The following is a 26,200-nucleotide window of genomic DNA, read 5'->3' as shown; positions in this document are numbered from 1 at the left end:
CATTATTGCAGATTGCTTTTTTTTTGTATATGTGCCTCAAGGAAGGCAAAGATGTATAGCAAAGTCAAGGAATGTAGCTTGTAAATGTGACACAGAATATCTTAAACTCACTGTGAGTCATTTGGGGGAAGTGAAAACTTGTAGCTATTTAGCACAAACTGGAGACGAGTGCATAGTAAAGCTTTTTAATGGAACACATTTATTCCTGCGACTTAAGGTTTTAAAAGCTTTTCTGCATTAATTTGTGTTAAGGTACTTCATTATAACCCCAAAGAATTATTTAGAGGAGTGAAAGCACAACAAGGATGCTGCTGTGTAATTAGTGTTATAATGAGTATGTCAGTCACATTGTACGGTGAACCGGGAGTGCTGCAGACAGATGTTGTAATATGCCTGAAATTTAGCAGGTCAATTGGATAGTTTCTAAGATTCTTTTGAGATATGTTTCTTGAGTTTGCAGGGATTTTTGTGTAGAGGAAGTCTGTCAACTTTAAAACTTATTTTGAACTTAGTGAGGGTTTCAGAAATGTAATTGTTTCATAACCACCATCTTTGCGACTTGGGTTTAAAAGCTTGACATACTAGGAGGAAGTTTCTTGTATTAAACTGAAGCCTGGATCAACTAGAAATTGCTTAATGGATTTTAACATAGTATCAGTGCGTTTTACAGAAAATGAAGTAATAATGTTTGATTTCCTGCTGGGGAAATTGTTTCTTTTTCATGCTTTGGATACTAAAACCCAGGAGGGTGTTAATTTGGTACCTTACATATAAAAGTACCATAATCATGATTATGTGGTTCAACCAGACATAGAAACTATATGTTTTATTGACTGAGATATAGTTATATATATATATATATATATATATATATATATATATATGTATATATATGTATCCTGGCCAAAATAGACTGTCTATTTACCAGAATGCCTTACCACTACCCAGTGGTACTACCCTGCCAATTTTGTGAGCCTGTGCCCACTGTAACCTCAATTTTTCTAATCTTAGGTGACAGCAGCCTATTGGGCACCAGTAGCAATGGAGTGTTCATGAAGTCTCTTGACTGGTCTTTTAATTCTTTAGCAGAGTAGATTTTCTTAGCCATGTCTGCATGCCAGATGCATTGAGTTTGCACAGGTGTAACAAATAAACTGTCCAGTGAGTCTGTGCATTTAGATGCAGATTTCCAAGAGTAAACATTCATGTTCAAACCAATAAAGCCTGGAATATGTTATGCTGATTACACCTTTACTGTTTCCCTGGGGATAAAACAATTAAGCTGTTCATTTATCTTCCTTTATACTGATCCCCCTGCCATTTATCTTTGCTGCTGCTAGTTTCAGTGGGATGGTTTCTTTGTAAGTGGTTGTGCTATATTTTCTGGAATATACATAGTTATTTGTGCTAATTCCTGATCTTAGTAAATAATGCATTTAAATAGAAAATAAATACATAATTGTTGTGCTAGCTCTCGTTTAAACATTGCCCAAAGTAAAATGTGATACATTTGTTTTCCCATTGAGGTATAGTTATAAGCAAATCTTACCAGAAAGACTCAAAAGACTCAAATCTTGTTCTTCTACTTCTTTGAGCTGCTTCCTTTAGCGGTTGCCACAGTGGATCAATTGCCTCCATCTCACCCTATGCCTATCATCCACCTCTGTCACACCAACCCTCTGCATGTTCTGCTTGTCTATATCCATGAACCTCCTCAGTGGTCTTCTTCTTTTCCTCCTGCCCGGCAGTTCCTTATTCTATATTCTTTGTTCAATATATCACAATTCCCTCCCCTGCACATGTCTAAACCATCTCAGCCTTGCCTCTCTCTTTGTCTCCAAACCACTCAACCTCAGCTGTCCTTCTGATATACTCATTTCTTTCTTTTTTTTTTCTTTTTTTTTTTTACTCATTTCCAGTGTTGGTCAAGTTACTTGAAAAAAGTAATCAGTAACTAATTACTGATTACTCCCCCAAAAAAGTAATCCCGTTACTTTACTGATTACTTATTTTCAAAAGTAATTAATTACTTAGTTACTTAGTTACTTTTTAAAAACACGATTTACAACCTGAAGAGGTGATAAAGTGATAGATCTTTCAGCCCAATTCTACTTTTTCTACATAATCCATCATACAAAATGTAATCAAATGGAAAAGTCTCTTTTTTTTAACTTGTTTTATCAGTTTTAATCTTTTAACTTTATGCATCAAGCAAAACATTTAATTATATGCAACATTCTCTGACTTGAATAAATTAGTTTAACATTTAAACCTATTTTCTACACATTCCAGCACATAAAATAAAATATTTTTTGTGTTTTCACTCACTCTTTCAAACAGATGCAAGTAAAACACAGCAGAAAATAAATAAAGTCAAAGACTCAGCGGTCCTTTTGCTCTATTTTCACCTGTAAAGCAGGAGCAGGGTAGGCGGAGGGTTACCCTGGTGCAGGTGTGCTGCGGTCAGTTGAAGAATCCGCGCGAGTGTCTGTGAGTTTCCCATCACGTCGTAGCTACTCGGTGCTTGCTCGGAAGTTTAGGGGTTTTTTTCGCTGTAAAAAGAAGTTTTCTTCCCACGCACGATGGACGCTAATGTTTTTGTCACTTTTTATGGAATCAAACTCAAAGTAAGGTCAGTACTTCCACACTTTAAACGCTGCACGCTCATACTCTCTCCCGCACTCGATATATTATCCATTGTTGATCTGCACACAGCTGCTGTCACCAACGTCGCACTTGCTTACGTCACTGTCATGAGACATTCTCGCAAAAAAAATCACGGTTTTAGTAACGCAGTAACGCAGCGTTCCTACGGGAAAGTAACTGTAATCTAATTACTGATTTTGCAATAGTAATCCCTTACTTTACTCGTTACTTGAAAAAAGTAATCAGATTACAGTAACGCGTTACAAGTAACGCGTTACTGCCCATCTCTGCTCATTTCTAACCCTGTCCGTTCTGGTCATTCCTAGTAAAAACCTTAACTTCTTCAAACCTGCTACCTCTCTGCTAGCTCAGCTTCCTGTCTTTTTGTTAGTGCTACTGAATCCAAACCATAAATCATAGCAGGCCTCACTACCATCTAGTAAGCCTTCCCTTTCACATGTGCTGCTATCCCTTAACCACAAATCACCCCTGACACTCATCTCCACCTTGCGCTCTCTTCTTCCATTCTCTTGTGCACTGTCCATCTCCACACCTTGTACCTTCATGGTTACAATTACTCATTCACACACACGTATGTATATTAAAATCTATTTTCACAAGCACATTTATACAAATATCTAATTTATTATAAGATCTAAAGTGTAAATCAATCAATCTTCATATCAATGTTCATTATATGTGGGTATAAAAAACTGTCAGTCACCTCACCTATAAATATTATACTGAAATACACACAATCACACATATTACACTCTGGTTTCAAAAAGAGCAGTGAAATCAGGTTTATTATATAGACCTTATATTGTTTCCCTAGTCTTTACTTTCTTTGTGCCCACGTAATTCATAACACAGCTGCAGAAACTGAATTGCGAGTTTGACTGCTTTGCGAGTAATAACAATACACACTTTTTAGAGGATATTATTGGTTCACCAGTGGTTTCTTTTTCAGTACTAATTAGAGTGAGTGAGTAACGAACAAAAGTATTGTAATTTTTATTAGCTATTCAAGCTATTCAGGAAAAGCGCTAAAGTATTGACCAACTTCTGAACTAGTTTGTGCCCAACTACTATGCTTATTATGGGTAATCTAGTAGTTTGAAAAAGGTTGAAATGAAGGACATTTTTTTACCTTTAAGAAAAACCTTAAAAATTGGGAGCTGCTTTATTTATTTACATTGCTGCTCATTTGCTGAGGTATAGTTTTGAGGAGATGCATAACTTGAATGCTAATGCTGAAAATATCCCTTTTTGTTTCAGTTTCATAATTATATATTTTTTTCTACAAAGCTCATTCAAAACCCTTCTTTTTAAGAAGAGCACCCAATCTTTTTAACAGTTTAATGTTTCCCATGAGCAGCCCATAACTCTGTGATTAAAGAATAGGAAATCAATACAAACTGACTCCATCACATTTACTTTTGATAATATAAAGATTTCAAGTCTGTGTCGACTCTTTCATTTGTTATTAAGCTGAAGTCTGTGAAGTCAGCTCAAGTCAATTTATTTGTACAGGCCAAAATTACATGCAATGGTTTACAGAGATATGAAACATAAAAACACATTAAAAACACGAAATGAAACAGAATCATCAACATGTCAAAGAGACAAAAATGAAAAGAGAAAAAAAATGAAGTACAATGAGCTAAATAAAACCCGTTAAACAGAGACACAGAGAACAAGAGAGAGAGATGGAATGAGAAAACATGCTTGCAAATAATAGTCACTGCAGCTGCATAATTAACATTTCTCTCCCCCATTATGAAACCATTGGACTGAGTAACTGAACATTACCTTTCTGAGCGACAGAAACGCCACCATTTCCTAAACCTTGAGCTCTTCTGAACCTATATTATTTGTAAATTCAGTTATTTTGAGGAGAGAGGAGATTTAGTATTGTTCAAATAAAAGTACATTTGTTCTATAACTATTAAGATTACTCAAGATGTGCCGTATAGTACTAAGGCATCAATCAATGTCAATTACCTGTGCAAATATTATTCAGCTATCAATATTAAGCAAAATGTTTAAAGAAGAACCTCTCTGAAAGTTTCTTGAAAGTATCCACTGACTTTGCTTCCTTAATATTTTGAGGTAGACTGAGTTTGGGGGCAGATTTAATGGATGTCTACAAATTTGGCAGTGGAATATCTAAGAGTGCAGATAAGGTGATATTTTGGTAATATTGCTGAGATGAAAGGCACACTTAATGCGCAGCTTTATGCTCAGTCACTCCTAAATAAGCATGACTCTTAACGTCTGGTTTTATCCTGTATGTTTACTTGCCAAATGAGCGCCTTCAATTTCATTGAGGTAAAATAATTTCCTTTTATCTTCATTAACTTTTATTTATTTATTTATTAATGCCAGTTAAATCCAGGGCTAGAGTTCAGCATATATAGTTGTGTGTCATTGCGTTACAGCAATGGCAACGTTATGGCAATGAATATCGCAGTAGCAGACCAACACACCTGAATTTTTCATCACCCCAAGAAGTGCCATTGGATTCCTGATCTCCACAGCTGAAAAAGAATTTCCTACTGGAGATATTTAATCCGATTCAGGAAATAGCATCATATTAGGAAAAACCTACAAGTAGTCATGATGGTGAATAAAGTAATCAAATTTGCCAAAAGCTAATCATAAATTAAAAACAGCCTTAGCATCATAGTTGGGTGTTAAATCTCTAATTATTATTTTGTTTTATTTATTTTTGTGTGAGGACAGGCTTGAATGCCTTCTGTTTAATGATTGTTGAGACAAAGAAAATAAATACAGTTAAAAAATATACTTTAACCTGGAGAGTGAAGGTTTGCGTTTTATTTCAGCCACACAATTATATTAAAAACAGGAGTGAAATTTGAGAATTGTCTTTAGTGCAGATGAAGAATGTGGTAGGTTAAATTTTTTTTTCTGATATATATATATATATATATATATATATATATATATATATATATATATATATATATATATATATATATATATATATATATATATATATATATATATATATATATATATATATATATATATATATATATATGTGTGTGTATATATATATATATATATATATATGTGTGTGTATATATATATATATATATATATATGTGTGTGTATATATATATATATATATATATATATATATATATATATATATATATATATATATATATATATATATATATATATATATATATATATATATGTATTCCTCACATTTTCCAGAGGTATGATGTTCCTCATCTCAAGAGAACAATAGTCTAGGGTTGCCTTCATTATCAGCAGTAATTTTTCAGAAATAATTTCCTCTGGCTTTTCTGACAGCTTTGTTATAAGATGCAACACTTTCTTTACAAGCTAGTAGATGGACTTCTAATTGAGTTTTTCTCCATCTCCTCTAAGCTACTCTGCAGACCCTTTTGAGCTCCTAGATAGAGGTGGTCAACCATGGGGATGATTTAACAGAGCACTTTTTTCCTACTTTGATTGGCATAATTAAATCTAGTAAATTAATTAAAGTGCTATTTCTTGTTAGTCATATCATCAACTGAAGAGTTAGTATTAATTTTGATGTCTGAGAAAATGAGTTCAGATATATTAAGTTCGGTGCTGCTATAAAAGACCCTTTACTTGATACTTTTATGGGTTTTTGACCACAAGGAAAAATAGCACCAAAACACTGTAGAGCAGTATCAGAGAGTGGAATGTTGTAGATATGTACAGCACATATTAAAAACAGAACTGTGTGACCAGGCTCATTAACCAAAATATCCCATGACGTTTTGGCCATTGCTGTTGCCATAGATATAAAGCAATATCAAAAATAATTTTGTCGAGGATTTAAATTCTATTATTTCAGAGTATTCTGATAAGCAGTGAGTAGCTTTTTGAATTGTGGTTTGTGGTTTATTAATTTTAGAAATGAGAACACTGGTTTTGCAAATGAACCAAGAGTAACAACATTGATGTTGAAGCTGAAGAATTAAGACAAAAGGCAAAGACCATATCCTGTAATACCAAAACTTTTGTTGTAATTTTAATGTTGCATTTTCCTGGGTTTTGATAAAGGCTGTTAGGAAACATTACATTCAGGTGACTGTAACATTGGTAGGTTTGGTAAAGGTTGGGTTAATCTGAGCATCAGAGTTAAAAGATCATCCATTATTGATGGTCCTGTGAGCACACCCAGACAACTGCAGCAGGGCATCGATCTGAAATCTGCAGTTTTAGAGTCAAAGTGGGAACGATAGTAGCGCATCAATGGCACAATACATTTTCTGAGTTCCTCTCAGTGCTGTTCAGTGCAGCCTCTGCAATATTTACAAGTGGTCGGTCAAACTTAAAACAACATATTTTTATGAACACTTCAGTGTGTGGTCTATTCGAGAAGAGAAGCCTTGCAGTTGTCTTTCTTAAATAGATTGAAATTGAATGACTCAGTGCTGACTGTTAGGGTTAGAATAATATCAGACCTGTCAAGCAATTTCTGTTCCTGTGAAGTTTAGACCCTTTTAGTGAGGATACGCTATTTTGTTCTGGGTAGCCACTATATCTTTTATAAACTGTCAAGCATCCTCTTACAGGCAATTTGCAGCAGAAAATGAAACTCAAAGGTTTGCAACTTTGTAACTTGATGGTTGCTCTTAAACTTTTTTTATTGTATTAAAGATAATTTGGATCCTTCTTAACGAGCAAAATTCAAAGCTTTTTCAAGTATAAGAACAAACTGTATGCAAGCATGTAACCATAAACCTACGTGTGCCATTTACACTTGAGACCTGTAAAACCGCTGGTACTTAATAGTACTTAATGAGTCTTTTATATTTTTAATGAGTCTATTACATAAACACAGTTACTGTATCTGTGTCAAATTTATTTTTCTTTTAACTTTTGAGGGGTTTTTTTTAGGTAAAGACTGTTGAAGAGAGAATAATTAAGGTAAGAAGCAATTAGTGAGTTATTGTCAACAATAGATATGAGAACACTGCATACATTTGAACTGAGTGGGCTGGCAAATAAAAGGCAAAAGGCATTTTAGAATCTTTGCCTTGTTTTGTTTTTAATTATAAATCCAAAAGAAAGTTGAAATGTTGAAATATTCCCTCACGTGCCCGATCTTCACTCATTATTAAAATTTCACCTCAGCAGGCCCACACGTTAACCTTTACGTAACTGAGATATGAAACATATTAGCTTCAGTTGCACAATTAAAAACAGAGTAAAAATAACAACTGCAAGCAGGAATGAGGGAGCCAAGTACTTCCCAATAACAACTTCATGTGATCATGTCAAAAGTAAGGCTTTTTCAATTGGCTACATAATGCTTCTAAGGCTTAACCTGAAGATTATCAGGACTAGTTATGATGGCAAGTCAATTAGGCTGACATGACTAGTTGACATATCTTGACCTTGACACCCCCGCACTTTTACCAGATGCAAGCGCTACTAATTATAAGCAGAAATGTTGAACATTATTTAGCAATACCTTTTTCTTCTAAAATGTATAATATGATCACTTTCAATTTTCTTTGTGCTGTTTCTGCTGCTTGTTAATGTTGGTGACAGGGCTGCAGTTTACCGGATTTCCTTAAAAGCTTGACTTGTATGGTACTTGTTCTGGTGAGGAGCAGAGCCAAAGTTTAACAATATAATGGGTAAAGTAGATTAGATGAAAAGTTGTTGAAAAATGCAATAAACACTGCCACATATATACAGATATACGCAGCAGTGTTCATTGCCATATATGGCATACATGAGATTGCATCTAATTATAACATGACTGTGCAGTTTAGCGCAGCTACCAGGTTCCTCCACAATCACTAATCCAACGACACGAGGGAGTGACTGAAGTCGTTCTTTACAGAGCATATTCCAATACAAAATATTGTATTCACGTCTTTTGATTTATTTGTTCCTGTTTCATTTAGGCATTCAGTCTGAGAATTTCTTCACTTTTTTCCTGCTTTTTATGGATGCACTTCCTTTTATTCTGTCTCCACTGCCTGTGTCAACCCGTCTGTAATTCCCTCCCCCCACAGAAAGCGCAGAGTGGAGGAGTACTGGTAAATGAAAGATTTTTACCAGAAATACTTTTTATACTTAAAAGTCGACTGACTTGGGTCCACAGGAATTTCCTCAGTCTGAAGATCAGATGAATGATTATTAAGTAAACCACCGAACACACAGATAGAAGTTACTGAATTCATTGAAAAGTTAAGTTTGACGCATCGTGGCATGCTCAAGAAGTAGACATTAAAATGAAGTGACTGCCCCCAGTTGGTGTTCAGAGCTACAAACCAGTCAATTTGATTGGTTGGCATAGATTCTTACAGCAAAGAGACAAATAAGAAGATGGATAAGAACTCTTCTGGTGTCTATGCAGCTTCATTACTTGGCCCACAATTATAAGTGAGTCATGCGCTCGGTTAGCTTTATAGACGTCATCACTGTAGTTACTCTGACCCTTTCATTAAATGCAAAAAAACTGCTGCATTTCTTTCCTCCTTGTGATTTCAGTTGTAACTGTAATTAGATCTTCTCTTGAATCAACGCCCTGATTTCTACCATACATATCATTGGTTTATAGTGTACATCTGTGTGTAAGATGGAAACCAGATTTTAACTGAGTACTGTTTATTTTTGTTTCGTCCAACAGTTTAAAACTCCCTGGTGTAAATGTGAAGGTGTGTATGTCTTTTAATGTGTGAAAATATGGAGAATTTTTGTGTAGCTCTCATCCAAGCTGTTATTTGAGGGAGGAGAAAAATGAAACAATAGTAAGTTGCAAGTTGATGTAGCCTAATTGGGGAAATTAAGTACATTTTTTAATATCCCACATAAACTTTTGAAAACTGTTGACAAGGCAGGCAGAAAAATGTAGATATAAAAAAAACATTAATCAGCTATTAAATCGTTTCGTGCAACTTTTTTTAAGCAGCAACAGAAGTTAAACTCATGGTGAGGTGTCTGTCTGTTCCCATTTAGTTCTTTTCTTTATTCCATGGATCAAAGAGAAAGTGGGAGGTTTTATATAAGGCAGGTAGGGTTCAGGAAATGATAACCTAGTCTTTTTTTCCCATTGAGAGCATTAGATCAGAGACTGTTGAAGCACCTCTAATTCTTGACTGGACATGTTACACTCTGGTTGACTCATCAATCCAAACAAAGAGAAATTGCTCTTGGCTACTTCTGGCTCATTGCTATTAAGTCAAAGGTATAATACTTTGTATGAAGTAAACTTGTTCATAAACTTGTAGTTTTATGCATACAAATTTTAGAGACAAAGAGCTTACAACTGTGCTGCCTGCAGCTCTAACAATGATTGCAGGACGTCAGCCTTGTAACTTTCTGACCGCAGCTTGAATCAATTTTCTTTGTTATTGGATCATATTTGGACCAGTTCACGTGCTAAGCTGCGGTGTTTTGTTTCTCATTGCCACATTTGTAAATATGCCTCCAATCTTTATTGGACTTTAGCTTGCTTCTATTCATCAGCAGTTATTACTAAGGCTTATAGATACTGTTGTCATATAAAAAAAATACTATGAAATTCTCCTGCTGTATTGTTAAATTCTTGTGGCTCATTTAAATATTTTAAAAAATTTCCACTGGCAGTCACACGCACTTGTGTTTTCATAGCTGGAAGGTTTTGGAGTACAAAAAATGACAGTACTCTCTGGAGGTTGTCAAAAAAGACATTTGATCAAGTTAAACTGTAGAATACAATAAAATCATAGATTTATACCTAGCAGTGGGGAGTATCCAAGGGTGGAATTGTTCTATTGATTTGTATTTTCTGTGTGGGCTTTATCATTTTTGAGACAAAGGTTAGGCAGTTCATCTGGGCTTATTTTTTCAGATCCAGGTATTATGATCAGGCACCAGTAAATATTGCAAATGTGTGACTGTCAGTGGGCGTGTACATGGACAGACAGCAGTTCATAAAAGTCCATTATTTGGTTATCTGCTGTTATGAATTGTCAAGCTTTATGCTATTGTCAGTTTATATCTGTAGAAGTAGTAGGGCTGCAGTGATTTATCGAATAACTTGAATAACTCAATTAAAAAATATCCTTGACGCAGAGTCCTTCCTTTGATGACTTGGAGACTTGCAGTAGAAATGAATTTAGAGGCCTTTTTTTGCATGCCAGTAAAAATGTACATGGGTCAGTAAAACTCTGAGCCACTGACCTGGGCTGTTAGGCTGGACACTGAATTATTATTATTAATATGTACAGTATGAGAACACCTCTTTTCAGCAACAGGAAACGTTGCATCAAAGCACAGGTCAATCCTCAGTTCTCAGAATGTTAAGATGCTCACTTTTCTTAATTGAAGGCACCACATGCTATTTTAAAGGCTTACAGACCACACTTACTCATTCACTAGCACACTTCAGCGTGCAGGCAAACACAAAGACACATACACATGAACAAACCATTGATCTATCTCATCCATACGATACTTTTAGAAGCATTTTTTGCCTCCTACTAATGTAAGAAAGCCTTTCAAAAAACTGAATAAAGGCTGTTTAATGAATGTTTTCATTTAGTTTGTGTTCAAAAGAGCAGTTGATTTTAAAAGACTTGACTTTTGTCTGTTTTGAATATTAATTGTTGCCCATTAATAAGATAAAAACTAGGCCTATTTATATGCTGATCTTTTATGATGCAGCTGTGGTGCCCGGGGAAATAATTCCTTGCAACTTTACAATAATTAAAGCAATGCTATTGGATGTGGTGGTTATCTTGATATGGTATAACCATATGAAATTTCTGTCATTTGACTATCCACACGTCAGTACAACTTATAGAACTTGTAGCTGTTGTCCTGGGTTCTGCTTTGTTTCCGCTTTGACAACAAGTTCTGGGAGCAAAATTTTGGTACCCTTTACCAGGTGTTGCAAAATCTATTTCCAGTTATTGTGTGGGAAGGGATGGGGCACACGGCTTTTGCTCATAATTGGCAAAAAGATCTGTTATATGAACTGAAATAAATGCAGCAACAGAGCAGAAACCAGTAATTTGTCTCTGTGTCCACTAAACTTTTTTGATGTGGAACAGCAGAATATGTTTTGCCCGAAGTGTGTCTTGTTTTCAGCAATATGCATCTGCTTGTTCCCATTTTGTGAAAGTGGAAAAGCAAAATAAAGTAAAATCTAGTGCAAAAGCAAAGTCTGCGAATTTTAAATGGTTATTGTGTATAGTCCAAGGAGGTTACATTAAATTTGCATTAAATTACATTACATTTTTCTTTATAATGTACAATAAAATTTGATTCATGTGTCTTCAGTGTGCTTTTCATCTGTGGTATGCCTCATCTGATGCTCAGCCCATCTGATTTTCCAGATCTTTCTGCTGCCGTCCAGAAGTTCTCCCAGTCTCTGCAGGAGTTCCAGTTTGAGTGCATAGGAGATGCAGAGACAGATGATGAGGTGAACATCGGTGAGTCCAGTTTAACAAGGCACAGAGTATTCATCTCCTGCTAAGGTTTCATCTCTTGCATCACATCAATCAGATTTTTTTTTATCTGATTTTTCTTTTATGTTTTAGTTTCTCGTGGGAAAACAGTTGCTGCGCCCCCACATGTATCATGCGGGCACTTGTCTTGTAAAGGTCACATGCTCAAACGATTCGTTTATAGTTAACCTGTATATTAGTAAAAGTAATTAACGAAGAAAGAAAATGCTGTAACACTAATGCTGTTCATTTTTTCAAATATAATCCAGCGTGATCTTAGAATGGGGTTTGGCTTTGTGTATGGATGTTAAGCTTGTCTGCTGTGCATGTATAATTAATGCTATTGATTTGCTTATGATGCTTTTCCTGTATCTTTTCAAGCCTATATGAAATCAAAGGGACTAATTGTGATCAGTGTCAGAGATTAATGAAGGTGCAAACCTCCTAGCCTCCAAGAGGAATATGAAAGCAGCTGTGCAGAGGGCCTCGTTGGCTCTAATGGGCATGACTCCCAGTTTGGCCTCCTCTTCGTCTCCGTTTTTTGCACTGCTCATTATCCCCAGCTTGAGTCTTTCGCTCTGTGGAGCTGTAGACTGCTGAATTACTGTCCATCTGTGAGGGCTAGACTAGATATCGACCTCCTCTACAGGCTGTAATGTTCATCTGAATGCAAAATGAATAGTCCTTTTTTCCCCTCACAAAGCTGTTGTTACTGTGTGATGGCCATGGGTGCAGGAGACCAATTATATTTATTGGAAAAATCCACATCCAAATCTAAACCTCATTAGAATCAAGCACACTTTAATTAGAGACCCCTCCCTTGACTTCCCTTGTAATTAAGAATCTGATCATCTTAGACTCAACAATGGATGTTTTAGCAGCGCACCTGTAACTGAACCTTTTTGGCGATGCATGAAACTGGCACAGGAGAAATGGTTCTGATGACAGTTTCATGCCACGTGTTGGGAAGAATTTGTGTACTGTGTTATTTATAGACATTGGCAAATTTGTTTGGGCAGCCTTTAATCAGGATCAAAGTAAAAATGAAAATGCAAAATAGTGTTTGTGTGATTTTGTGTCCACGTCTTCAGTATCCTTCCTGCAATACTACTCGGTTCATTCACCATGTCAGGGAGAAAAGGCCACGATTACTATTTGAGGAAAAAAACAGCCTGTTGAAATCAATCTAGTCATCAATGAAACTGAACTTTCTGACTGACATACCTAGACCCTTGTGTGAATGCCAGCCATGATCTTGATGCAGTATTGGTATAGTTCACTTTGATGCTCCTTACTTCCCCACATAACATTGGGATCCTGTATGTGCTGCCAGACAGGTTCATCTGACCTTCTATTGATTTCAGTCTATGACTTCCTGCAGTGACATTCACATTCCAAGCCAGAATGGGGCGAAAAGATTGATGTGGCTATAGAAATTTAAATCTTTAGAAAAGTTACAGCCCCAACTCATAGAAGGTCAATCCTTTAGTCGACAAGAACTGTTCAAATGTGGAATAAGTGAGATGAGCAAAAATCCAGCTCTGAAATGTTAAATATGGAACAGAAAAAGCATCATTTTAAGCACATAAAATTGATTGTAAACATACAGCTCTTGTTGTTGTCTAGCTACAGTGTGCAGAAAAATGTACATTTAAAAAGCTTATCTTCCCAATTCATCCGTTCCTAAGGTACTAAACTTTATTTAATTTAGTGATTCATCGGGTTTATTGCCTTCCCTCCACTTAGCAGTGAATGATATGCAAGTTATAACCCCACTTTGACTCCCATTTCCTTTCTTCACAGTCTAATCTTGTCCCATCAGTGGCTCCAGCTGTGCCCTTTACCCCCTGAGAGGTTTTCACCGTTGATAGAGGAACTGGTAGCATTAATAGGAGGCCAGCCTGCCTGCAGGATCACTGGCACAAAATCATTGCTCCCCGGTCTTTAAAAGCTTTGGTGTGTAAATGGACCAAAGTGTCTAAGATGATGCATGGGTCCCTATGCCAGGCTGTCGGGGTTGATAATGATGTTACTGTGTTGGCAAGCAGAGCAGCTCGACCGCTGCTAAATGGCTAGACATAGGGTGACACAGGGGCTGACCAAGACAGGCCACGTTGTATCTGGCCTTCTATTTAATGAAGCTGTAAAGCTATCAAGGCACAGTTCTGTGTCAGATAAGCCTCGATGCATTGTATGCTGAATTCATCTGGCCCTGCAAAATGTAATATAAGCCACTGAAGTATAACCCTGATGGCAGGAACATATCTCTATCACATCAGTCTCTCCTGTATTGTGACACTATATTGCAAACCCTAGCCGTGGGAGAAAATAAAGGGAAGCAATCAGTGGGTTCAATTGAAGTATTGTTTTTTGTTGGTTTATTATTCCTTTCTTTTTACTGCTGGTCTTGGCTTAAATTGGACAGCTGCATGCTTTTATTAGGTTCTAAAATGTACTGCACTGAAAGGTCTGAAGCTGCAGTGCAAATAAACATTTTAGCATCATGCCTCTCCAGTGCTCGTAGGGTGCCAGGACCAGCTGACGTTTAACGGCTATGCTTTTTTTTCTGCTTACGTATTTTTTTAATCATGTGACTGTGTCAACAGCCCAGTTCACTGTGTGTACTCTCTCAGCTGTGAATATATTGTGAAATGGGGACTCATACATACTGATATATATATTGACCAAACATTTTAATATGCCGATATGTCTTATTCTGTTTCAGCCCAGTCATTCAAAGAGTTCTCGCAGCTGTTGAACACCGTTGAAGAGGAAAGAAGACGCTTGGTAAGAATCCAATTTTAGACACCAAACAAAACCATAATTAAGATTTCAAACAGAAGCGCTGCAGTCTTTATTGCATCCGGTGATTGACAGCGATTTTTATAACTTGATATACAACAATAAAACAAAATCACATTCACTAAAGCAAATATTGCCAATTATCTAGTTAATAGTTTCCTCTTATTTTATTTTGCGTGCTGAAAGTACGTTCACTTTTAATCTGTTTGCTTTGCTAAATCCAAACATTCGATTTTAAACATGGATTTTGTGTCTGGAATTTATAGTAGTCAATCAAGACGATAGAAATATCAGTGAGTTTGTGGTTGCAGTGGGTGGTCATATAAAGTTTTGCCGCAATGCTAATGATTAGTTGATGTAGTTGCAGCTCACAAAAAGCAAAATGGAACAGTAGCTGTTTATTTTACCATAATGAAATCAATTTGATTTGTTACTTATACTGAGTACTTAGTAGATCTGCATTAACCTGTTGACCAGAGCATCACAGTCTCTAGTTACACAGCTTTACTAACTTAGTTTATAAGAACATAAGCTATTACTGAATTATAGGAACTGACATTCTTTAGAGGTTTTTATTCTTGGAAGAAACATTTTTCCTATGGGTTTCAGATGACTGGAAGTCAACAGAGCATAACATAATGATTGATACAGGTAGTAATATGAAAATACATTAAAACGGCAACGGAATGGAGAAACTTTGGCAAAACAATTTAAAACCCCACATTTTCTTTGATGGATTTTTGAACTAAGATCGTTGGCTTTTTTTTTTTTAGCATGGTACAAAAAGTGGCAGTTATGGCTCCGGATGGCTGGTCTAAAGGTCAGAAAAAAAGGCTTCCAACTCCGCTGAATGCCTGCAGACAAACCAGGCATGACATAAAGGGCAAGGGCATTGGAAGGGGCCAGAGGGAGGGGCTTATGCCCCACCTGGTGTGAGAATGTTGCAGAACTGAGCCCACACACATACACACACACACACCTCAACCAACAGTATGGCTTTTTTTTTCTTGGAGGATAAGCAGTTGACAGCAGACACGTTTTTTTGTGTGTTTGTCATAATTTAATTTTTTGGCTAATGACAGTATAGAGATATCTGTTGAAAGGAACAGAGTATTTGTCTGTGCACACCTCCACGTCATCTTATCCATGCATGGTTTTTCTAGTGTGGATTAGACGGTTAGAAAGCACAGTTGTAGAGTATAAACAGTACAGTGAAACATAAAATGCTTGGTAGTATTTTTGCTTTTACTTTATTTGTTTTAAAGTTGCACATCTTTAAAGTTTAAGTTTTACAACTTTGTTAGTTCCCCTGAGTCGATGTTTTCATGCAGAAAAAGAACATATCCCGTGTCTAGCATTTAAAGGTAAAAGTAGCTGTTTATGAAAGTGGCACTAAGAGATGTCTCAAGGCAGCAATTACATTAGTCTACATACTTCAGCTGTACATCTGATTTAAGAGGTCTGATATGCAAATGTGACCAGCTGTAGGTTAGCAGTTACAGGTTTTGCAATTACCTCAGACATTTTCATTAGAACTGTGTTCACCGTGACGGAGGAATCTACAAACTTTATACTGCCACGTTTTTTTAGACTGCAGAGAGTAAATGTTTGATACCATAACTTTTATTTGAGATAGCTCGCTGAAGTTTAAGGTACAGATCTCACATAAGTTTGCATGTCTACAATATGTGGTTATTGTGGTTACATATATACAGCTATACTGACAAGCATTCACCCTCACATTCACACCCCACTTCTCACGCTAGGTAGCTGGGATGGGCTACAAGCTACCATATCAGATAAGTGTTAGACGATGGATGGATGGATGGATGGATGGACATGGCTATACTGTACCCATGCTTCTATGTTCTTGGATAGGCTTGCAATATATTTCTAAAATTATGTAGAGTTTCAGTGAATGTGAATGCGAATCTCACAGCTGACACTCAAAGCACAACTCAATTTTATGATGGAAAGAGTTGCACTTAAAGAAATGGGTCATCTCTCGTTAGACTACATACCTTTAAGGAATATTGTGTCATCCTAATCATTTTACAAGAATAAAGGTAACATTAATAAATGTATGTCACCTGTGAAACATGTTTCTTTTCTTTTTTTTCCAAAGCTCAGATGCTTACAAATGCATTAGATCATGCATCTTCTTCGCAGTTAGTCAATTATTGCCAATCTATTTCACTGGCATCGGAAATTTTAACCAAGGTTAACCTTTTGTTTAACCAGGAAGTGAGTTCTTGAGATAAATAAGCTGTTTTGCAAGCCTGTCCTGGGTTGATAATGGCAACATTAAGCTAGCATGTTTTTTTTGTTTGGCTTGTTTTTGGGGTGGTTTCACTAATCTGAGCTCCCAGAGAAAAACCTGCACAAGGGCTAAGGGCTTCTTGCTGTGAGTCATTAGCAAAGCAACAATTGATAAATCATTATTCCATGTGCTCTTTGGATGTTGCATTGATGCAACATCCAAAGAGCATTTTCTATACGTAAACATAATTATCATCTAATAAAGAGCAGCAGGCCTTTCATTAGTGAGGTTGCCAGGCAGGCCCTGAGTCAGAAGGAGACTGTTTAAGAGCTTTGTATTTGAATAGTGATCGTGGAGATTTCGTCTGCTTTCACACCACATCAAAATTCTTACAAAGTTAATTTTCACTGTCTGGGCCCAGAATATGCTCATAGAAGTGATTCTTAATCTGGCGAGATTAGCTGCCTGGATAAATAAAACAAATAAGCTGCTGATTCTTTTCACATTTCTAAGTACTTTGTTAGATTTGGGGGAAAATGTGTTAAGAAACCCACATGCTGAAGAGGGATGCTTATCTAGTGCATTCAAATGTTGGGAGTGCCTGACTTTTCTCACTATTGCCTTAATTGGTGTGTCATGACCTTGTGCTTGAATAAGAGAAAGCAGCAGCTCTGACACCTGTGTTGCTCTGAGCTAGGAAGTAGTTCAGGAAGTGATGCAGAGCTTTCTAATTAAGACACCTGCATATACAGAGCATTAATGCAACGAAGAAAGTGCCAAAGTCTTCTGTATCTTAATTTAAATTCATATACCACGGGTAGTCATAATTGCTTGTTTGTGTGCCTGCAGCACCACTTCTAACAAACTTGATACTGAGTACACCTTTCAAGTCAAGTATAAAAGCTGATGAAAAAAGGTTAATGACACCACAGAGCTTATAGAGCTATTAAATTACTTGTTTTGCTATAAACAACATATTGGTGGCAACAAGCCAGTTATGTAGGAATAAAAGAAAAAGGGTTTAATATCAAACCCTTTAGATTATCTAAACTTGCAGTCAGTTTAGGTCTCAGCTAAAAATTAATAATGAATTCATTTTTATTTGAAATGATTAAATGAATATAAAATAAAGTCGAGTTTCTACCATGTTTTTATGCTGATATCACAGCTATATAATTTTCTTGTTAGTCTCGATATGACAACTCCACAGTATTTTTTTTTTTAAACAGCTGGAGTGTTTTGTAAGGCTATACTCAAAAGACTGAAATAACCCATTTACATAAGCAGTCAGACCCTTCACTTCATACTTGGTTGATTCACCTTTGGCAGCAATCGCAAACTCTAGTCTTCCTTGGAATGAGCCACAAGCTTGGAACAGCTTTCTTCTGGTTTCTCCTATTCTTGGCAGAATTCTTTTAGCTTACCTAGTTTGATGGAAAGTGTTGGTGGATAACAACCTTGAGGCCTCTCCAGAGATTCTCCTGACTCTGGCTGAGATACTCCAGGACTTTTACAGAGTTTTCGAAAAGCTGGTCCTGTGATTTCTTCCTGGTATGCTTATCGTTGTCAAAATGTAAAACGTGTCTGACTTGCCAAACATTGGCTTGTTTGTGTGCCTGCAGCACCACTTCTAACAAACTTGATACTGAGTATGGGTGCATAGGTGGTAGCATGAAATACAGCAAAATGTGTGTGTACGGTATATTAACTTGTGGGTGTGAAACACCAGTGTAACCTTAGAAATGAAAATCTTGGGCTATGATGGAATCAGTGGTGGGCATAAATGCTTCTTGCATGATTAGTTAGAAATATCAAAGGAAATAAATGTGTTTTGGATGCACTGAGAGTCTAAGGTTTGTACAGGTTATATATACAGGTTTGTCCTCTCCTGAATAAACATGCACTGTTATTGTTTGTTTATTGCTTTTTGTATCTTTGTGTGTAATTCTCTTCCTCTGGGATGCTGGTGGTCATCTGGGGGCTGACAAAGAGGGTATAATTTATCTGTGCATTTATTAGGATTCAACACAAATACTAGGAAGCTGACACTAGTGCTACTGTAGACATAAAATTAAAAATTGACAGGACAGATACATATTAAAGCACGTTTGCATGTGCATTAATATGTAAATATTATGTAGTCGTGTCATTTCAAAATGGTGAAAAAAACAAAAACAAGTCAAAATGACAAGCAGAGACAAGCTGAACTGGATAAGAGAATTTAAATGACGGCACAGCTGAGAATCCAAAGTCATAGAAGTAAATTTAATAAATCAAAGCGGCTATGGCTAGGCAAAGAAGCTATGGGATGCAGCACTTCATTCATCTTTGATAGATTTAATAAGTAAAAACATATTCATAGCACGCACACACACACACACACACTTCCCCCCCTACTTGCTTGAAAAGTATCCTCTTTGCATCATCTTGCCTCTCTTCACCTAGCAGTCTTCTGTCTCCTCAGATTTCTGGAATATGCAAGAAACAGGGTTCTGATCTCTGCACTTTGAGCTGATTGTAATGTGATGCAGGAAGAAATGCTTTTTCTTATGGTTTTCTTTCTTTCTTGTTTTTTACCTGTGTGCATTCTAAATCTCTTGGGACACAGGTGCAATGTAACTAATGCCTTAGATAAACTTTGTATTTTTTAAATCCCCGTGGTGTGCAAAAGTGACTTTTTGATATCATTTTCCAAGAAGATTATTCAAGGATTTTGTTTACTTTGAACTGAATGCTGCCTTATTTTTTTCTCCATTGCTCCTATATATGAAATGGAAACTTTAAATGACTCACATGACTTGGGGCATAAAACTGTGAATGATGCTCCTCAGTAAGCTACAACAAGTACTTTGCTCATTTTTATAGAGCCAAACTGGTTATACCAAGTTCACTGATTGATATATACGTCCTAGTTTCCACTACAATAGCGTCTTGATTTGATTTGAATGACCATTCAAATGCTTTCGGAAAGCTTTGATGAGTCCAAGAATGTCATATTTGTCTTTTAATCACTCTTTTTTTGTAGCAGATCAAATAAAAAACAAACTGCCCTCAAACTGTTAGCATACATCATTTTTGTACAGAGAAGGTCAAACATCCATAGATGACCACAAAACAAAAAATGAATGCTGTAGCACCCAGAATGTAAACACCTTTCAAGTCAAGTATAAAAGCTGATGAAAAAAGGTTAATGACACCACAGAGCTTATAGAGCTATTAAATTACTTGTTTTGCTATAAACAACATATTGGTGGCAACAAGCCAGTTATGTAGGAATAAAAGAAAAAGGGTTTAATATCAAACCCTTTAGATTATCTAAACTTGCAGTCAGTTTAGGTCTCAGCTAAAAATTAATAATGAATTCATTTTTATTTGAAATGATTAAATGAATATAAAATAAAGTCGAGTTTCTACCATGTTTTTATGCTGATATCACAGCTATATAATTTTCTTGTTAGTCTCGATATGACAACTCCACAGTATTTTTTTTTAAACAGCTGGAGTGTTTTGTAAGGCTTGTAAAATTATGATATTATTTTATGCCATGCTATACCCCTAATCAAAGATTGTGAATTATTATGTAGTTTTAGTTTGCATTGTTCTCCTGAATTAGAAGAAGCTGATAACTATTGCATTAGTTAAACTGATTTGCATTACATTAAATTGCTGACTTGTTGTGAATGAATGATATTGTTTTATGATGCATTATATTGCTGAGTTATAAGAAATACTGTTCGCAGAAGGTTATTGTCTAATTTGTCTGAGTAGAAGAGAACAGAGTGTGCTGGAGTTTTCTGCCCCATTTCAGCAGGAGCAGATAAACAGGGAGCCAAGGTTGTAGCTCAGGTGCTGTGTGAGAGAGAGCATGTGAATGTTTAGGCTTTTTATGATAAGGTGGAGGCACCAGAGGCTATAAAAGTTTGAGCAATGCTCCACCATTTTTGAGATTTTGAGGCTGTCTGCATCAGTGTCCATCTCCCACGTGTGTGATCATTAAATCATCGTTTGACTCAACCCGGCCGGACCAGTGTTGTTATTGTGGTTTTTTTCTCTTGTCTCCATCCCCAATATTTTGAACCTTAACAGGCTATACTCAAAAGACTGAAATAACCCATTTACATAAGCAGTCAGACCCTTCACTTCATACTTGGTTGATTCACCTTTGGCAGCAATCGCAAACTCTAGTCTTCCTTGGAATGAGCCACAAGCTTGGAACAGCTTTCTTCTGGTTTCTCCTATTCTTGGCAGAATTCTTTTAGCTTACCTAGTTTGATGGAAAGTGTTGGTGGATAACAACCTCGAGGCCTCTCCAGAGATTCTCCTGACTCTGGCTGAGATACTCCAGGACTTTTACAGAGTTTTCGAAAAGCTGGTCCTGTGATTTCTTCCTGGTATGCTTATTGTTGTCAAAATGTAAAACGTGTCTGACTTGCCAAACATTGGCACCGTTTTGATACTGCCTCTAAGACTATGCTTGACTATGGGGACGACTGCGAATTGCGGCCAGATTGTGAAATTATATTTTCAGCATATACGCGCTTTTCTTTTCATGGTCTGAGAGTTTGTCATGTGCCTTTTGGCAAACTTCCAGCACGCTGTCATGTGCCTTTTTGTGATGAATGGCTTCCGCCTGGCCATTATACCAGAAGGCCCGATTGATGGAGTGCTGCTCTAATGGTTGTCCTTCTGTAAGTTTCTCCCATTTTCCCAAAGGAAATTTTGATCTCATTTATAGCGACCATTCGGTTAATCTAGTCTGACCAAGGCCCTTTTTCCTCAGTTACTCAGTCTGGCTGCTGATCAGATCTAGTAAGTCCTTAGGTGCTTTCAAACTTCTAACATTTAAAAATAATGCGCCATGTTGTTCTTTGTAGCATTTATAGTCCTCTTGAATTTTCCCTATAGCCTTTTATGGATGTTCAGGGAGATTATATCCCTCTGTCTCATTGTTTGGCTTCCCCAGCTGTGAGACCTTAAATAAACAGTTACATGACTTTCCATTTAATTAAATTAGGTAAAAGTTGACCACAGTGAAAATCACCGATAGAAGCAGAATAAACCAGAGCCTAACTGCAATTCTAATAAAGTCTATTGTAGTCGAAGTCTAAATAGCAGACAGGTATCTCACACTGAACTACAAAGATGCAACAAAAAGTACTTCACAGCTTTTAATTCACAGTCAACTTTTCACTGTTACTGTGTGGCAATGCACAAAAAGGAAACTCCCTGAATCTCTTCCAGATCCACTGTCACAGTTTATGCATCTGACTGAGACAAACCAGGAGAAAAGTACAGATAACCAGAAAGTTTCATCTCAGTCTTTACAGCAGTTGGTCTTCAGAACTTAATTAGCACATCTCAAGCCAACACATGTTCACCAAATGTATGAAACATTTCCTAACAAGGAGACTATCCTATGCTCAAACCATGAAATATTGTGAGATATATCAGCTGAGACTTGACTCTCTGCTATTGTTAAACCACAATCACTGCCAGATGGTGTTTCTATTTTGCAGGTTTGTTTCCCCTAATAGATTACAGCAGACAGATGTGCTTGCAGCCACACATTAGTAAAAAGAATAGAAAAAAACTTGTCATGCTCAGACAGAGCAGTTGAAAACTTTCAGAAGCTGGCTGTGGGGGGAAAAAAGGAAGAACCCCTCCATCTAGTACCGTTTCACATCTGGACTGAATCTGTAAGAAAAGCACAGACTGATGAGAGTGACTAAAAATGTAGATATTTCAGACTGGATATAGAGGAAATATGCATGTCTCAAATCAAGGTCCCTGTCATTTCTGGAGTATTACCTAGCGTGCTTTAAATCTAAGTTGCCTCTGGTGCTTGGACAAAACTCTTACCAGTAGCACAATTTCTGCAGGGTTTGCCAAGCATGAAGCTTTATATTGTCTGTTGGCTCAGCAGGCAGCCAGGCCTAAAATCTTTTTGCTTTGTGGCTTGTGATTGGCTTGTCAACTACCCAAGTGTGTTATTCCTCTTAAAAACTTCCCAAATTCTATCCTGGTAAAAAGATTTTTGCTATTATTCCCCAGTTGATTCCCCTGAATTCCCCTCCAACCATCAGAGAAATAGTGAAAATGGTTAAAGTTCTGCATGGTTTGAGAAGGTTCAGCATTGTTGAGCATGGATGGCATTAAGGAGAAGAAGGGCAGTGCCCTGATGTTGGGGCTCTTGGAGTGATATCCATGTCCCCTGGGATAAGGCTGCGCTGAAAAACACATTGAGTTTTCATGGTGTTGTTGCTTCTTTTTTTATATTTTGGTTACCTTAAGAGCAGCATAATATATTTGGGGGTTGGGAACAACTGAATTGCAGTTACTTTAAAGAACAGGCATGCATAAACACATCAGTAGATGTAAATAGCCCAAATATTTTAGTCACCTTTTGCACAAATGTTCGCTTTGATTGCAGTTTGCCTTTATATTCGAAATGAAAACAGTAACTCAAGCAGCGCAGTAGCTCAGTGTCTGCTGTCACTGCTGTGTGGAGTTTCCATGTGCTTAAGTAGTTTTCCTTTGGAAGCCTGCGTTTCTTCCACTATCAAGAACTTCCAAGGTTTATTGTTCTGTCATTGTGCCCTATATGAAGACACTAATCTGGAGATGGAAGAATAGCAGCCAACAGACATTCACAGAAGAAGACGGGTATGTTGTGGGCAGCATAATTGCCCAACTTCCCACTGCAAGACTGGAGCTGGAGTCTATTCTTAAATTTTCCAGACTGCAACTACTCCTCCACAGTTATTTAAAGGAGTATCAAGAGCATTAAAATGCAATGTATACAATGTCAATATATATATATTTGTGTGTGTGTGAGAGAGAGAGGGAAATACACTTCTCAAATTCATTTCCCCCTTTATTAAAGAAAAGCATTCCCTAATAGTCCCTCAGCTGCATGTGATGCATTTATTCCCCATATTGAATTTCCTTTGGTTTACAAGTCATTCACAGACATGCAATTATACATATTTTGTGTCTTTGCCTGACATTAAATGCAAAAAGTGTGTCTGTGGTGAGCAATATGCTGCTGCTGTTTTCCCAGGATTTAACAGTACAGTAATTCTGCTATGTGGGTAGCTTGTGTGCTGGCCTGTGAACTGAGGAATGTCCCGTTGACCCTGAAACAACACAGTGAAATAAAGGCAGTCATTGTTCTGAGGCACATTCATGGTGGCTTGTTTAATGAAAGTCTGAAAAGTATTTGGAGTGAACATCATCAAACCGTTGTGCTACACGCCCCAAAGCTAAAGTAAACCTCAGTTAGTATGAGCAAAAATTTCTCTGGTTATCACCCACTCTGGTTAATACATGCCGGCATGCTATGGCTATGTTATTTGTTTAAGAAATCCTCCACATGCAGTGTTTGACTGAAATTCTTTATTGCAATAGATAAATGTCATTTTAATTTTAGATGTTTTCCTTAAATCTACTGAGGTTTATATCAAGACTTTGTAATAATAATGGATTGCATTTTATATAGCGATTTTCAGGGCCCTCAAAGCGCTGTACAATTCCACTATTCATTCACTCACTGGTGGAGGCAAGCTACAGTTGTAGCCACAGCTGCCCTGGGGCAGACTGACAGAAGCGAGACTGCCATATCGCCCCTCTGGCCATCACCAGCAGGCGGTAGGTGAAGTGTCTTGCCCAAGGACACAACGACCAAGACTGTCCAAGCCGGGGCTCGAACCGGCAACCTTCCGGTTACAAGACGAACTGCCAACTCTTTAAGCCACGATCGCCCTACGAGTAGCCCAAATCCCCACTTTGGGATACTTTTAGGATATTTTCTTGGAAAAGAAAATATGTTCAAAGTAAAGAATCTGTCCTATTTCATGATTCATTTTCCTTCTTGTGACAGTTACTTTTTACTTCCAAATAATGTGCTAAGTAATGATAATGCTTTAACAGCATAGCCCCCCCCTCCCAAAACCAATTTTCTCATCAAAGCAGGCCATGTTGATTGGTACTGGTGCATGGAAGTTGTGACTTCCGATCATGCAGTGAGTGATAGAAACCAGAGAAATAACCTGAAAGAGTTGAAGATTGTCACTGTTTTGAAACCAGTTCATAACACACTAGTGTGATTTCTTTCCTCTTCATTGCTCTTGTTATCTTTATGCTTTCTGCTTGTTACTGTATGTTACACTTGAGTAAAACAAGGTCACTGATTCATCTGATGGAGAGCATTTTCTCAGTGTCTGGAGACAGCTGCTTCTCCAAAAGTGTGGAAACTGAGGCAACCACCAGAAGAGCTGTTTACTGATATGATGTATTTTTCTGTTGCTGTTGTCTTTTAAGGAGACATTGAGCCTTAAATGCTTAAATGCTTCACCGTGGAAAGGAGTTTTGAGAGTGCAACATGCATGCAAGAGTTAATGCAGAATATGTTTAAAAGCTAAATGTCTGCATGTTATTTCATTAGAAGAGTGATTTCACTGGTAAAGTATGTAATAGACACGCCAGTCCAACGTGTCAGTTTGCCTCTCCAAAGCGTGAAATGGACACACATGCAGCACCAGCAGGGCGAGATAAGATATTAAAAGCCAAGAAGTCGGTAGTGAGCAAAAAAGTGGGAAGTACATTTCAGGCTCCTTAGTCGCCAGAAACGATTAAGCTAGGCAGCTAATATGTTTTTACATGAAAATATGTTAATAAGGTCTGTTTAAACACTTTCCTGTTGGCATGAAATAAAATATCTCCCTCTGCAGATTACTGCAACTTCTGCATGCGTGTACATTTCACACTTTGGAGAGACAAAGCGTGAAATGGCAAAGTGTGAAATGCACACGTGTCTGTTAAATGTTTTGCCGTGATACTGAGGCTACGTCCACACATACATGGGTATTTTTGAAAACTGAGATTTTCCGTTTTCGTTTTAAAAAATAATCCCGTCCACACGTAAACGCAGAAATGAAGAAAAGCGCTGCTAGGAACATGCCAAAGCAACAGGTGGCGATATATTCCTAACCGTGTAGAAATGTTGGCCAATCAG

General features: G+C 37.0%; 1 protein-coding gene across 2 annotated transcripts in view; it reads left to right on the top strand.

Moving 5' to 3' along the window:
• Positions 1 to 26,200, top strand: part of arhgap42b (Rho GTPase activating protein 42b) — an 80,529-nt gene that overhangs the window by 11,451 nt on the left and 42,878 nt on the right. For both annotated transcript variants that reach the window (XM_085370982.1, XM_085370980.1), the window contains exons 2-3: positions 12,015 to 12,110; positions 14,851 to 14,912. In XM_085370982.1, coding sequence (XP_085227108.1) covers positions 12,015 to 12,110; positions 14,851 to 14,912 — 158 coding nt within the window. The remainder of the gene's footprint in view (positions 1 to 12,014; positions 12,111 to 14,850; positions 14,913 to 26,200) is intronic.

Source organism: Diplotaxodon limnothrissa, linkage group LG14 (genome assembly GCF_057381915.1).
Source record: "Diplotaxodon limnothrissa isolate DT_005_m linkage group LG14, D_limnothrissa_male_GT1.1, whole genome shotgun sequence".
Lineage (NCBI taxonomy): Eukaryota > Metazoa > Chordata > Actinopteri > Cichliformes > Cichlidae > Diplotaxodon > Diplotaxodon limnothrissa.
Note: the sequence above shows the minus strand (reverse complement) of the source record. Positions and strands in the feature narration are given on the sequence as shown.